This window comes from Prunus persica, chromosome G1 (genome assembly GCF_000346465.2).
Source record: "Prunus persica cultivar Lovell chromosome G1, Prunus_persica_NCBIv2, whole genome shotgun sequence".
NCBI classification, from domain to species: Eukaryota; Viridiplantae; Streptophyta; class Magnoliopsida; order Rosales; family Rosaceae; genus Prunus; species Prunus persica.
Window position 1 is genome coordinate 4,615,760 of NC_034009.1, and position 13,356 is coordinate 4,629,115.

Consider the following 13,356-nt stretch of genomic DNA (forward strand, 5'->3'; position numbering starts at 1 on the left):
AACTTTCAACATATTTCAACATAGCTTGCTTGGCCTTCTAATCGCTAGCTTTCTTATGGGGTCAAATCCAAGTTACAAATTAGAATTCGCCATATTTCAGGCCTTGCTTTCTTACCCAAAACTCAAGTCCTCAACAGCAGCTGGAGACGTCATCCTTACAACTATACTTCATAATGTTATATTTCTTCACATAATTAACCAAACAAGAAAATGTTGGAGGTTTATGGTAATATAAGACTTAAGACATGCACAAAGCATACAACTGCAATCCTTATAGGTTTGGTTTGGATGTAGTCTCTTGTTGCGACCATTTGCTTTCTCCTTGTCCAATCTTTTAGAAGTTAGTTTGACTATTAAGCTCTCTTAAAAACAAAAAAAACAAAAAATTAATTGTTGTATAGAATTGTCATACACGGCAACCTCACTTAAGAATTTCTCCTAATTGTCAGTCCGATCTTTTATTTGACCTGGCCTCGCGCAAGGTCATCAATAATTATTGTTATACACATCCTCAAGGATTAAGCCAACACTATGAGTGGTGGAAGTATGCCGGTTATAAGGAAAACAAGGCAAGTTGGACTTTCTAAATGAAAATGCTTTTGTCACAAGCATTTTAAATTTTCACCTACCAACTATAAATACCTACCCACCACTCTCCTACCTTGATTTTGATAGAGCCCATCGATTCTCTTAAAAACCATTTGAGAGACAAAACTCTCTTACCACCATTTCAAGCCTATATAAAAACCCAATTCCCTCCTTTCAATTCTCAAACTTTAAACATAACAATACTTCCTTTGTCTAAACCCACAACCTCTCTCTCTCTCTCAGCATGGGTTATGTAGTTTCCAAATCCACCGTTTGCACTCTTCTCACATTCACATTGCTTTCATATTTCACGAAAGTCTTAAGCTCTCATCTTTCCCTCCCTCTCCCTCCAACTTTCGCAATCATATTCCTCCCACTAATTCCCATTATTGCCTACTTCTTGATCCACTTCATCTCCAACCATTCCTCAAATCTTCCTCCAGGTCCTCTCTCCATCCCAATCTTTGGCAATTGGCTCCAAGTTGGCAATGACTTGAACCATCGCCTTCTGGCATCCATGTCACAAACCTACGGCTCCATATTCCTCCTCAAACTTGGCTCCAAAAACTTGGCTGTGGTATCGGACCCCGCCCTAGCCACCCAAGTCCTCCACAACCAAGGCATAGAGTTTGGCTCCCGCCCTCGAAACGTGGTGTTTGACATATTCACCGGCAATGGACAAGACATGGTCTTCACCATCTACGGGGATCACTGGCGTAAAATGCGTCGAATCATGACGCTGCCATTTTTCACTAACAAAGTTGTGCAGCATTACAGCAACATGTGGGAGGAGGAAATGGACCAAGTTGTGCATGATCTAAACAAAGATGAAGGAGCAAAGACAGAAGGAATAGTAATTAGGAAGCGTCTGCAATTGATGTTGTACAATATTATGTATAGGATGATGTTCAATGCCAAGTTCGAATCACAGGAGGACCCTTTGTTCATTGAAGCTACCAGATTTAATTCTGAGAGAAGTCGGCTGGCTCAGAGCTTCGAGTATAACTATGGCGATTTCATTCCTTTGTTGAGACCATTTCTAAGAGGGTACTTGAACAAGTGCAGAGACTTGCAGAGTAGGCGGCTGGCTTTTTTCAACCATTATTTTGTTGAGCAAAGAAGGTAATTTCCATTTTATTTTTTCCTCAAATTTGTGTTATGTATGTTCGAACTTAAAGAGTAACGCTAGCTAGTGATACCACGTTGGTTACCGCACCTCTTACAGACTATATAGTTAGATAAGTCGGTTTTAATGTGAAAGATATGATCAGTAATGTGATCAGTAAATGTGGTACAAATAGTTATTTCACGTAATTAATGATTTATATATCCACTTTGATCTAAACAATTACATAAGCAAAATTTTATGTGTTTACAGGAAAATTATGGCTGCCAATGGAGAGAAGCACAAGATAAGCTGTGCCATCGACCACATAATAGATGCTCAAATCAAGGGGGAAATCAGTGAAGAAAATGTGCTCTACATTGTGGAGAACATTAACGTTGCGGCAATAGAAACAACACTATGGTCCATGGAGTGGGCCATAGCTGAGCTAGTCAACCATCCAACCATTCAACGCAAGATCCGTGATGAAATCTCAATCGTCCATAAAGGAGCTCCAGTAACAGAATCCAACCTGCATGAGTTACCATACTTACAAGCCACGGTAAAAGAGACATTAAGATTACATACCCCAATACCTTTGTTAGTACCTCATATGAACCTTGAAGAAGCAAAGCTAGGAGGCTACATCATCCCCAAAGAGTCTAAGGTCGTTGTCAATGCATGGTGGCTGGCCAACAACCCTGCATGGTGGAAAGACCCCGAGGAGTTTCGACCGGAGCGGTTCTTGGACGAAGAATGCGGTACGGAGGCCGTGGCAGGAGGGAAGGTCGATTTTCGGTACTTGCCATTTGGCATGGGAAGGAGGAGCTGCCCCGGGATCATACTTGCATTGCCAATCCTAGGCCTTGTGATTGCCAAATTGGTGTCAAATTTTGAGATGAAGGCTCCTCAAGGGGTGGAGAAAATTGATGTGAGTGAAAAAGGAGGGCAATTCAGCTTACACATAGCAAACCATTCAACTGTTGTATTCAACCCGATCAAGGCATGACTTGATAACAAATCGGTTTAATGATTGATCATGATTTAATTGCTAAAGCAACATATAAATGTTCTGTGCTACTATTGGTAATTTCTATTTTTCCATTATGTACTCATTTCTTCTCCATTAGGAAAAAAAAGCCCTCTTTCATTCTACAGTTATAATTTATATGTTACGTTGTCAGATTATCAATAAACACTTTCATTATTGAATATTATCAAATTTTCAAACATCACCATTTGGCATTGTCAAATGAATTCAGGTCTTAGCACAACTTGAGAATCCATTTAAGCTTGTTATACAAAACTTGTTTCGAAGGTTAATTATGTTGATGGTTATCAAATGAACCCTCGGTTTCTTTGAGATTAGAAAGGAAAGATGAAGATATTTGGATTGTTGGCTTTAATCATCATACTACAAATTCGATTGAATGCTCAAATCCAATTAAACGTAGTGGAATACAAATTCGATTAAACGCTCAAATCCAATTAAACATAGTGGAATCTCCATTTGGGTCCAACCTGATATTCATCCATGAATCATGGATAATAAAGAGGGCCGAAACTCAAGCAGATTATCGATAAAAAGACTTCCAACATCTTTAATTTTCATTAATGCTTGTAAGTATATTCTTCCACATAGGTCTCCAAAATTTGGATGTACACAATGTGGATTAACAGGGGGAAAAAAAAAGGGGAGAAAAAGAACATATATATTTGGCAAAGAAAGAAACATGATACAACAAGAACAAAAAAACACTACCGTGAAGGAAACCTTTGTCTCCAGCATGCATGTAATGGCCTGCGGGAAGAAATCTACAGATAAAGGGAGTTCGCAAACATGATACCTCGCCGAAGGCTTTCACTTGCTCCAGCAAATTTCTCCTCTAAAGCAACTTCTCCTACAGCATGAGCGGCAGTACGCAACTGAAAAAAGGCCAGCCCGTTAAAACCGTAAGATAATTTCTAATGCTATCCCCGTTCTCAAGGAATTAATATATGGGCACATTTCTTGGAAATTAAAGTCGGTATTTCAGAAATTTCCATGCATAACTAATCAAGATGCTACACAGAAAACTAACCCTACCAGTGGTGAAGTTAGCATATACAAAACTTTTACTCGAAGAGCCCGAGCAAGTTAAGCTACACTCCCTTTTCAGTGTTGGCTACCAATTGCACTATGAAGAGTTAAATTTTATCATAACCCAGATCACAATAACTATAAATGAAAGCTAATAACCACGCCAGGTCCTGCCCAAACTCTATTACGCCTGGCAGTAAGGTGATCTGAGAAAGGACACAGACAGCTGTAAATAAGGCCACAGCAGTAAACACTTGTACATGTTTTTTTTCTCACCCCTGGACTTACCAAATTTATCTCATAAAGCCTTGATGTGATGATTAACCGAATCTACTGTAGTATCACCAATTGTAAATGTTAGTTTTCCCAGTGTATTATAAATGTTATCTTGGTCAAATAAACTTCCACTCCTTCCAAATGGGTTCTGTAGTAAAAGAGGCCCTTGAATCCTCACAAAACCAAATTATGAGATATGTTGTGCTTCCTAACAAAAGCATTTTCTCAATCAATCAGAAAACTTTAGTACAAACACAAGGGTATTTCAAGCCTCAATTCAAGTTCCTAATTTTTGTCTTTCTTTTCGAACCAGAAGCTATATATGAGTATATACCCAAGATACAAAGCGAGATCTACCACCAATTACTACACAAACAAACCCATGAGAGCTCGGAAGACGCCAAACTTACTTGTATGGTTTACCCTAATAACCATAAGATCCTGTTTACAATTGCAATTCTGGAATTTGAAGGAAGGTAGAGACACTACTTGAGTTTTATCTCTATCAGAAAATAAATAAATAAGACTTTTATGCGAGGGTGTTCTGGAATCTCACATACATGTTACCAAATATTTACTACTCAAATTTTATGCAAAATTATAGTGGAACATTGCAGTGCACACACTAATAGCTTACTGACTCAGCTATACGTTCCAAAAGACAATCATAAGCATTAAAGATACTAATTCATTCTTTGTCATAGCAATTCAAGTCACATGCCAAAGATTCCTCAGTGCTGATACCCAATTAGTCAATTGAAGAAGAATCTATCATGCAGTTTATACATGCATGCCACCACTTCTATGAAACAATTGTTTTCTATCATCATAGTTCTTCATGATCATTTGATGCAAATGAACTTGAATTGGAAAAATTGAAAACCCTCTAAGTAGGAAGCATGCAAAACTTCCTCACACATCACTTTAGGTTACATTTAACAGAACGAAAAAATGAAAAATACTTAGTTAAATACCTGATTCAAAAATTCATCAAGTCTTCTAGCACTTCTAATGATACTACCCTCAAATATATCTGTCATTTGTGTAACATCCGCAAAACTTGCACCCTGATGAAATATTTATTAGAAAAAGAGAAACGGAAAGAAAAGCAGTCCTTATTAAACAAATTATGGCTTGAAAACAATCAAAGGATTAGAAGTTGAACCCTCTAATAAAAAAACTAACAAAGTTGAACCGTCCAAGCATTACTACTTCCAATAACCCAATATACTACATTAGACAAACCAGTATAGTCAAAAAAGCCAGAAAATGATTGGACACCAACCATAAAGTGACTCAAACATATCCAAAGTATGAGCAACATACAAATAAAATTATGTTGCATGAGTAAGATGAAGAAACAATCTGTCATTTCTATCTTGTAAAACATTCCCGCCTTTGGGACTTACGGTTTAATATCTATTACCCACATGCAGCATCCCATGGAGGTTGAATCATAAAGAGATTTACAAGACTAAGTTTTCATCATAACAACAATGGTACAAGAGTCATAAGTATAAATAAAATAACCCTTCGTAAAAAAATCAAATCAAATAAGAAAACGTTTAGTTACCAATAGCTTTCCTGATTAACATTTCAAGCATATCAAAGCATAAATATAAACCCTTCAACTATGATCACCTCAAATGACTAGTTTTAAATCCACAACCCACAATTATACCCATCACACATTTACTTATAAGTTTCACTTGATACTAAATCAATTTGATGTTATTTCTTTGCACCACTTCTATCATCAATTATCGAGGTTCCAACACATAGCCATGAAAGAGAGAATTTCATGCATGGAAGCAACAAATTGTGTCACATAATAACACACTAACCTTTGACCAACAATAAATCACATCCATCAAGTATGGCCTCACTGTTGATTCCACATACTCATCAACGTTCACTTCTAATTTGCATTCATGTTGTATCTGCAGCCATGTAGAGGTATTACTAGCTGTTCATAACAAAAATAAAAAATAAATCATTTACACATATGACCAGTATGTGAAGCTAAACATTATAACACCTCTGCGATTCTTCTTGCACTCTCTTGCAGTTGTTGTAATGGTCTTGCAAGCTCTGTCCTCAATTGTATCTGCTCATTCGATTTATCTCCTGGAATAAAACAACTTGCAAGAGCCGCAATTTGATGATGATCCAAATCGTTGAACGTACCTGTTCAACATACAGCATTTATACTTATAGAACGCTGACACAATATTGAAGTGAGGGCTGAACAAAGGTGTTTTAAACTGATAAGTCAACCAGCTTCACTGCCCCAGTGGGCTTAGCTAAGCCCAAAATCAGCTTTATTAGCTTTCAGAAGTTCTCAATCTTATCATATGTTTCTATTGTTATTGCATTGGCCAAATTGTCCGATAAGAGGCCTCAAGTAATAAAAGCTTTTGCAGGCTGGTGAAAGGAAAAGTGCATGGCAACTACCATTAAACATCAGTTCAGTAACAAGGAGTTCATCTCCTGTGTCTATCAAGCAGGCTGCTCGCCCCTTTAACTGGACAACATCCTCAGTATCAATGTGACCAAGCTTCCTCAATACTCGCGAACGGTTCTTAAGTTCATCACGAAACTTTTGAAGCTGCATAATCAATGGAAATCAAATTAACCAAAGAAACAGGTGGGAAAACAGCAGAGTTGAGTCTTTTACAAATTTTGGTATACGCAACATCAAAAGGTCAGTGTAACATTGAACCCACATCATATACGAATCATTACATTCTGTAAGGTTCTACCACATGTCAGAACTGCTTAAGACTGGACTGTCCAAACCAGGCATACCTGGGACTCACGCATCTTGGACTTAAGTTGTTGAATTTCATGATCCACCTCTGCTTTCCGTTGAAAACATTTAATCTGCTGAACATCTTGAGACTGCAGTGACCAAATAGTAAGAACATTGAGTCATAGTGAAGTAAATTCCTAGAAAATAATTTTTTGTCCAGACAGTATAATGCCTTTGGAATTTGAAATACTTTAAATAATATGACAAACCTTATGCAGCGGATGTGCATATAATTTCTGCTCAAGGGCCTCTATTTGATTAACCAAGTCAACAATTTCAGGATCTTCAATGCCCATATCCTAAAATTCAATATAAATTTTGAGAAATATATCACAGAAGAAATATCAAAGGTGGTTTAGTCAAAAAGGTATGACCATTTTTAATTTTTTTCATTTTTCAAAATTACAGGTAAAAATGTTAACAACTAAAAGGTAAGGTACAGGAAACTTTTGTAACAATATGGTAGAAAACAAAGGTTTTTTCATACCCCCAACGTATCAAAGACAGTGGATCATTACCTTTACAGGATTCAGCTTTGGAAGGCCTTGTGGAAAACGAGTTCCCAGCTCCTGGACTGCAAGCAGAATACTTTGCCTCGCCTCCAATGGCCGCAAATCAGAAGGAATGGATATTCTGAGTTTGCTTAGAGCAGAAATCAGGGGCAATTGGACAGGGACCTAAACCAGATGGATAGCAATATCAGAAACTCCAGAAAACCAGTTCAACTACTTGAAAACTTAACAAACCACATCTAAAATTTATAGCTTCGTTGCTTGAACTTACTACATGCATTTCACCCTTTTCTCCAGGACGAGGAGGGCATGGTTTTGGTTGTGAACTGTTCTCACTTGAACCAGGAGAACAGTGAAGCAAAGTATCCACTATATAACCACCACCGCGTGAAGGCAGTGAGCCTAATGCGGATGACGGCTTTTTAACCACATTAACTACAACTCCCCAGCCCCAATCTGTACCACCTTCCCTAATCTTGACCTGCAACAATCATAACGCCTTCTGAATAAGAACAAGCAAAAACATGACCTGCAACCTTTGGAATATAAAATCAATAGCTGAAGCAACCATTGGCCTTAAGCCAGTGTATATACTATATAATGACAGCTGAACAAAGAAGCTTAAAGACAAGGCACAATATGAAAAATTAATATCAATAAATTATTAGGTAATACATCGATGTGAGAAGAAAAAGGTAAATATTTTCTTATTCTACCTATCAGATTAGCACTTGTACTCAGAAATACATATTTGAGAATTAAATAGAAATTAGGAGAAAAGAGTAGACCGCATTACTCAGTTCCAAAACTATTAAAAAAACATCTATAAAAGTTAAATTACAATTACAACCAAGAGACCGCATTATTCAATTTCAATGCTATTAGAAACAACTAGATTATGATCACAATCAAATTTCAACCAGCTTGACCATTCTCGGCACATACCAGGCGACCAGGAAGAAGAAAATATAGAACTCTTTCAGGCCTCGTTATCTCTGTCATCATTTTCTTTTCAAGTTGGGCTATATCAAGTTTTATCTTATGATACTCAGCAACTTCAGCCTGCATATAAAACATTAAACTATAAGAATACAACACAAACAAGAAAAACATATATAATCACAATGGAAAAGACTACCTCTCCTGATGCATCAAGTATTGCCACTTCCTGCTCAAGATTTGAAACCTTTTTCCCTATATCAGGTAAAGCCTAAATAAGAGAGAAAGATCCGAAGTGGTTAGTCACTATGCACCAGGTGGTTGGGTGCAGTACAAATAAAATATGTGATTCAGTACAAACAAAATATGTGATTCAGTAGAAACCTTTTCGTGCTGAAATTGGTGGAATGAATTCTTTATCACGTGTTCAGCTGTGAATTGGCCTTCCGCACGGCTCAGCAAATTTAAAATTGAGTAGTAGCTGAGTCTGAAAGTACTAACTAAAGGAGCTGGTTTACCCAAAACCATGTCCTTGAGTGTGTTCATTTCCATCTGCAAGAAGTAACAATATAAACATTCATTTCATGACCTAAGCTTGTTCTCAAACATCACACTGGGCTGTGATTTTCAAGAAAACAAAAGAACTCTTTCTCTCCCTTTACCCTTTATAAATATGAATTTAGCTCTAAAAATATAAAAGAATAAAATATAACAAAGCAACAAAAAATCCGAAGGTGACTAAATGGAAACTTCAACATATGGAAGGACTTCTAATGGTTAATGTATAATGATCAACTTCTCAATTTATGACTCAATATAGAAATTAGTGAGTGGGACTTGTATACTACAGAGAGATAAGTAGTGGTGGAATCACCTGCTCATCAATCATTATGATACAAATACCGCGATCATCTTTGCCACGACGCCCAGCCCTTCCACTCATCTACGGGAATTAAGATAACTGTTAATAATTTAAAATATATATCTAAGCATGCAGCACATACAAATATACAACCATGTCTCTATCACCTATTGTTTCTTCTAAAGAAAAAAGCAGCAAAATTCTCACTTACCTGAATGTACTCACCAGATCCTATATATCGATGACTATCACCATCCCACTTCTTAACAGCTGTGAAAACAACAGTTTTTGCTGGCATGTTTAAGCCCATTGCAAACTGTCACAAACGACAGATATTAATAAGTTAATCAATCTTAACATAGAAACTAAACAAGTTACAGCTATAAACCAAAACTTTAGCAAATGACATAGAAAAGTGAGAAAAGAATGCTTAAGAGATGTTCTTACTGTCTCAGTGGCAAAAAGTGCCTTTACAAGGCCTTCCTGGAAAAGAAGTTCAACCAGTTCCTTGATAACAGGAAGAAGGCCAGAATGATGAACAGCAATGCCTCGCTGAAGGAGTGGCAACATTAACTCAATAGCAGGCAACTGCCTGTCTTCCTCGTTTAAGCAGAGCACTGCCTTACGAAAAACATCTTCAACATCATCCTTTTCTTCTTGGGTGTTAAAATCAAGCTTAGACATGGACATCGCATGTTGTTCACACTCTCTTCTACTGAAGCTGAAAATTATAACTGGCTGAAATTTCCGTTCCATAATCATCTGAAATTTGAGGAAGAAAATTGTAACTAAATAAATGAATGAATGTAGAAAGAAAGAAAGGCATATGGATAATGTCAATTGGAGAAGGCACCAATGATGGTAGGTAGATGCATAAACAGGTCAGCAAGAGTGACATCAAGAAATGTAAAATAACATCTCACAGAAAATGTTTAGTACATCATGGCCGAAACAGGAGGACAGTAACTCCTATTCTACTGCAAGTGCAATAAGACTTCCAGAGTAAGAATGATGTAGCAGAAGTGAGGGAAAACATTAACACCTATTATTTTCAGGAATCTTTCAATCGCCCATTCCATAGATAAAAGTTTGCAAAGGTTATGCTTGGCAAGGACCTGTCTAAAAGTTCCGCTCCAACAGCCCTAAGATGGCAAGAGTAGACTATTTGCTAACATTACACATGATAAACCCAACCCTTAGGCAATTTGCCAAACCGGCTTCTAAAGAAAACATTTGGCTCTGAAAACCTTAAATGTTCTACTTTTCATTTCGTTTCTTCCCTCTTTGTTTTTAATAAGTATAACCTTTTGATGTCCTACTTGATACCCTAAATGACCAAATTACTTTTCAGACAAGCATATTATATTAGACCAGAAAACTGCCATCCAGATTCTCATTTCTATCCACCAGTGAAGATGAGCACTTAAAAGAAACAAACATTGCATATTTGCCAAAAACGGTCCAAACTTGCAATAAATAAACAACACCATGCAATTCATGGTACTAATAAAAGATTAAACGATGTCAGGTCAGAAAATTCCATACTCCTCCATAGTAGCATGTACGAAACCTTTTATTGTTAAAATTGACCATCCCACCAACATTCATTGATATCAATGAAAGTTTTTTTATATTGCTTACCAAAATAAGATGCATCAGGAAAACCAAACTCTCTCTTGGAAACCATAGCTTCAAAAGTCACTCCAAAAAGAGAAACATACTCGACAAATATCAAGACAAAAAAATAATAATAATATGAAGATGTCGTTAAAAAGTTAAATCCACCAACAATGGTGCATTTTCTTGTGCATATAGGATATTGAATTAAATGCATGGCCATACAAAATCTTAAATTATTGGTTAATAGAGCACCATAGGTACTATTACGAGTAAAAGCTATGCCGCTAAAAGAAAGGAAAAGGGAAAATGGACTGCAGTACTAGGGCAGCTATGTTTGAACAAATAAGAAAACCCACCCATCAGTATAACACAAGAAGGAAGAGCAAAAGTTAAAAATGAAGAGCGCACCTTAACAATTTTGAAGATATCAGAACCCCCAGATGCAGTCCCACCTTTTGCAGTTCTCCCACTTGCCTTGCCATTTGAACTCCTGTGACCATCACTTTTCTGCTTTGAAAAAGTATCATGCAGCTTCACAAAATTTTCCTCCCTGAACAGTTCATTCTCATCCACCACAAGATACAACCCATTCCCACCCACTGGAAAAACGTAATGCTGCAGAGGAGTTGGTCGAAAATCTGTGTACACCACATGGCAAGGCTGTTTGTGCAAATTACAAATCCACTCTGCAAACTCAGTGGCATTGGACATTGTGGCTGAAAGAAAAACCATTTTAACAGCTGGAGGCATAAATATAATACTCTCTTCCCAAACAACCCCTCTTTCGCGATCCTTCATGTAATGAATTTCATCAAAGATAACCCAGGCAACTTCCTTTAAAACCTCCGAACCCCTGTAAAGCATTCCCCTAAGGATCTCAGTTGTCATGACCAAACAACTAGCATTAGGTGAGATTGTAACATCTCCAGTCATCAATCCAACATCTTTAAACTCCTGGCTGAGCTCTCTATACTTCTGATTGCTCAAAGCCTTCAGTGGTGAAGTATATATAACCCTCTGCTTATCTCTAAAAGCCATGGCAATTGCATACTCTGCGACTGCAGTCTTACCTGCTGAAGTATGGGCAGAAACCAAAACCGACTCATTCCTTTCTAAGCATGCCACAGATATCTGCTGAAATGGGTCAAGGGTAAATTCATATGTCTTGGCCGCCTTGCCATTATACACAGGATTCGAGAGGGTTCCATGAACCGACTCACCCTTGGTCGAAGTGTACTCACTGGGAATTGCAACCTCATGCACACATGTTCGGGTCAAATGGCGTCGCTTCTGGGGAGATTCATGGATGGGGTTTTCTGTGATCTCTGACCCTTCAGGCTCTTTTCGTTTTGCAACTGTTGGAGATTCTTCCATTCCTAAAATTGAATCCACTTTAAGCCAAACTGAACAAAAGTCTCCTATTAATATTGAGTTTTTCTTCTTCTACAAAAATTTGAAAAAGAAAACATGAAGGAAAGTGGTGTTTGTTCACAAAAGAGTAATTTTTTTAATAATTCATATATACTGTGTCAAATCATCAAGCTAAACAATACTTGCATCATAAAATCGTCAAAAATTTTCCAGAAATACATACATAGTAGAAATTCATTTAAGAAAACTACTTTGGATTTCAGGTATCAACAGCCAATTCCTAAGGAACCATAAACCTGTGACCAGCGTCAACTATAGAAGATTCAGATTATTTAAACGAGAGAATAAAAGAAGAACAGAGAAACGGAAAACAGAAAAACGTCCTTTAAAATGAACCAACGTTTTGAAATTGGCTTACCTGAAACCGAGCTTTCTCAGCGACCCAAAGCCCTAGCTTGACATAAAGGAGAACAGATTAGGGTTTTATTCGAAGAGCTAATTAGGGTTTTACAGCGGCTATTCGGAGAACCGCCCAATTTGAGGGCCTTATTGAGTTTTTTTTTTTCACCGAAGCTATTCAAAATTTACACGAGTTTTTAACCCCAAAATGAAAAAGCGGGAATAACTTCTTTAAAAGAAAATTGGAAAAATTGCTCAAGTTTAAACCTTTAGCCAACCTGGCAAAAAATAAGAGGATAAACTGCCGAATACCCCCGGATTATTTCGACTGTCGAAATGTTCACTTTGGATTATTTTTTAGCCAATTTAACCTCATATTAAATTTATTCACCAATTTCACTCATGCCATTAGGTTTTTCCCAATTCCATCTAAATGCCCGTCAAAAACACCATGTGAAAGGCACGTAAGCCGCCTGCTAAGGGTAATATCGTCCTTTTATACATCAGCCCTCAGCCTTCTTTTATTGGAACGAAACGACCCCTTGTAGCCTTCGTTTTAGACATGGAGATTCTACAGAAACCACCCCTTTTTCACAAAACCCACCCTTGATGACAGAACCCAACCCCATGTGTAGGCGTTCTAACCTTCTCACATCTCTTATGTTCATCAATTTCATGAACAAGAGAAGAAATTGCAGTTGAAGATAGAATGCATAGGAACAAACGTGCAGCTTCTACCGAATCAAGTTCGACCACTTTTATTACGGAGGATGATATGGTGTGCATCTACCG

General features: G+C 37.4%; 2 protein-coding genes across 5 annotated transcripts; one reads left to right on the forward strand and one right to left on the reverse strand.

Annotated features, from left to right (window-relative positions):
* Window positions 733-2,781, forward strand: LOC18791756 (cytochrome P450 CYP73A100). The gene is made up of 2 exons (XM_007225007.2): window positions 733-1,710; window positions 1,967-2,781. The coding sequence occupies exons 1-2, from the start codon at window positions 833-835 to the stop codon at window positions 2,700-2,702; spliced, it is 1,614 nt and encodes a 537-aa protein (XP_007225069.2). The 5' UTR covers window positions 733-832; the 3' UTR covers window positions 2,703-2,781.
* LOC18792433 (DExH-box ATP-dependent RNA helicase DExH10) lies at window positions 3,268-12,724 on the reverse strand. Of its 4 annotated transcripts, none has more exons than XM_020554149.1 (17): window positions 12,584-12,724; window positions 11,203-12,170; window positions 9,622-9,936; window positions 9,386-9,490; window positions 9,187-9,255; window positions 8,697-8,864; window positions 8,512-8,583; window positions 8,319-8,435; window positions 7,645-7,854; window positions 7,380-7,538; window positions 7,071-7,160; window positions 6,858-6,950; window positions 6,504-6,657; window positions 6,088-6,236; window positions 5,894-5,989; window positions 5,024-5,116; window positions 3,268-3,619 (listed from the first exon to the last, which is right to left on the reverse strand). In XM_020554149.1, exons 2-17 carry the CDS (start codon window positions 12,166-12,168, stop codon window positions 3,509-3,511), a joined length of 2,967 nt encoding a protein of 988 aa, XP_020409738.1. In that variant the 5' UTR covers window positions 12,169-12,170; window positions 12,584-12,724; the 3' UTR covers window positions 3,268-3,508. The 4 variants fall into 4 exon arrangements, with proteins under 4 accessions (XP_020409738.1, XP_020409737.1, XP_020409736.1 ...); XM_020554148.1 differs by having other exon boundaries at window positions 11,203-12,197; XM_020554147.1 differs by having other exon boundaries at window positions 11,203-12,237.

Excerpts from the sequence above, each read along its gene's own strand:
- LOC18792433 (XM_020554146.1), bottom strand. Across the intron at positions 9,491-9,621 it reads CACTTTTTGCCACTGAGACA|TTTGCAATGGGCTTAAACAT; the intron begins GTAAGAACATCT and ends CGTTTGTGACAG. Across the intron at positions 6,951-7,070 it reads ATGCACATCCGCTGCATAAG|TCTCAAGATGTTCAGCAGAT; the intron begins GTTTGTCATATT and ends TGGTCACTGCAG.
- LOC18791756 (XM_007225007.2), top strand. The coding sequence starts at position 833 with ATGGGTTATGTAGTTTCCAAATCCACCGTTTGCACTCTTCTCACATTC. Across the intron at positions 1,711-1,966 it reads TATTTTGTTGAGCAAAGAAG|GAAAATTATGGCTGCCAATG; the intron begins GTAATTTCCATT and ends ATGTGTTTACAG.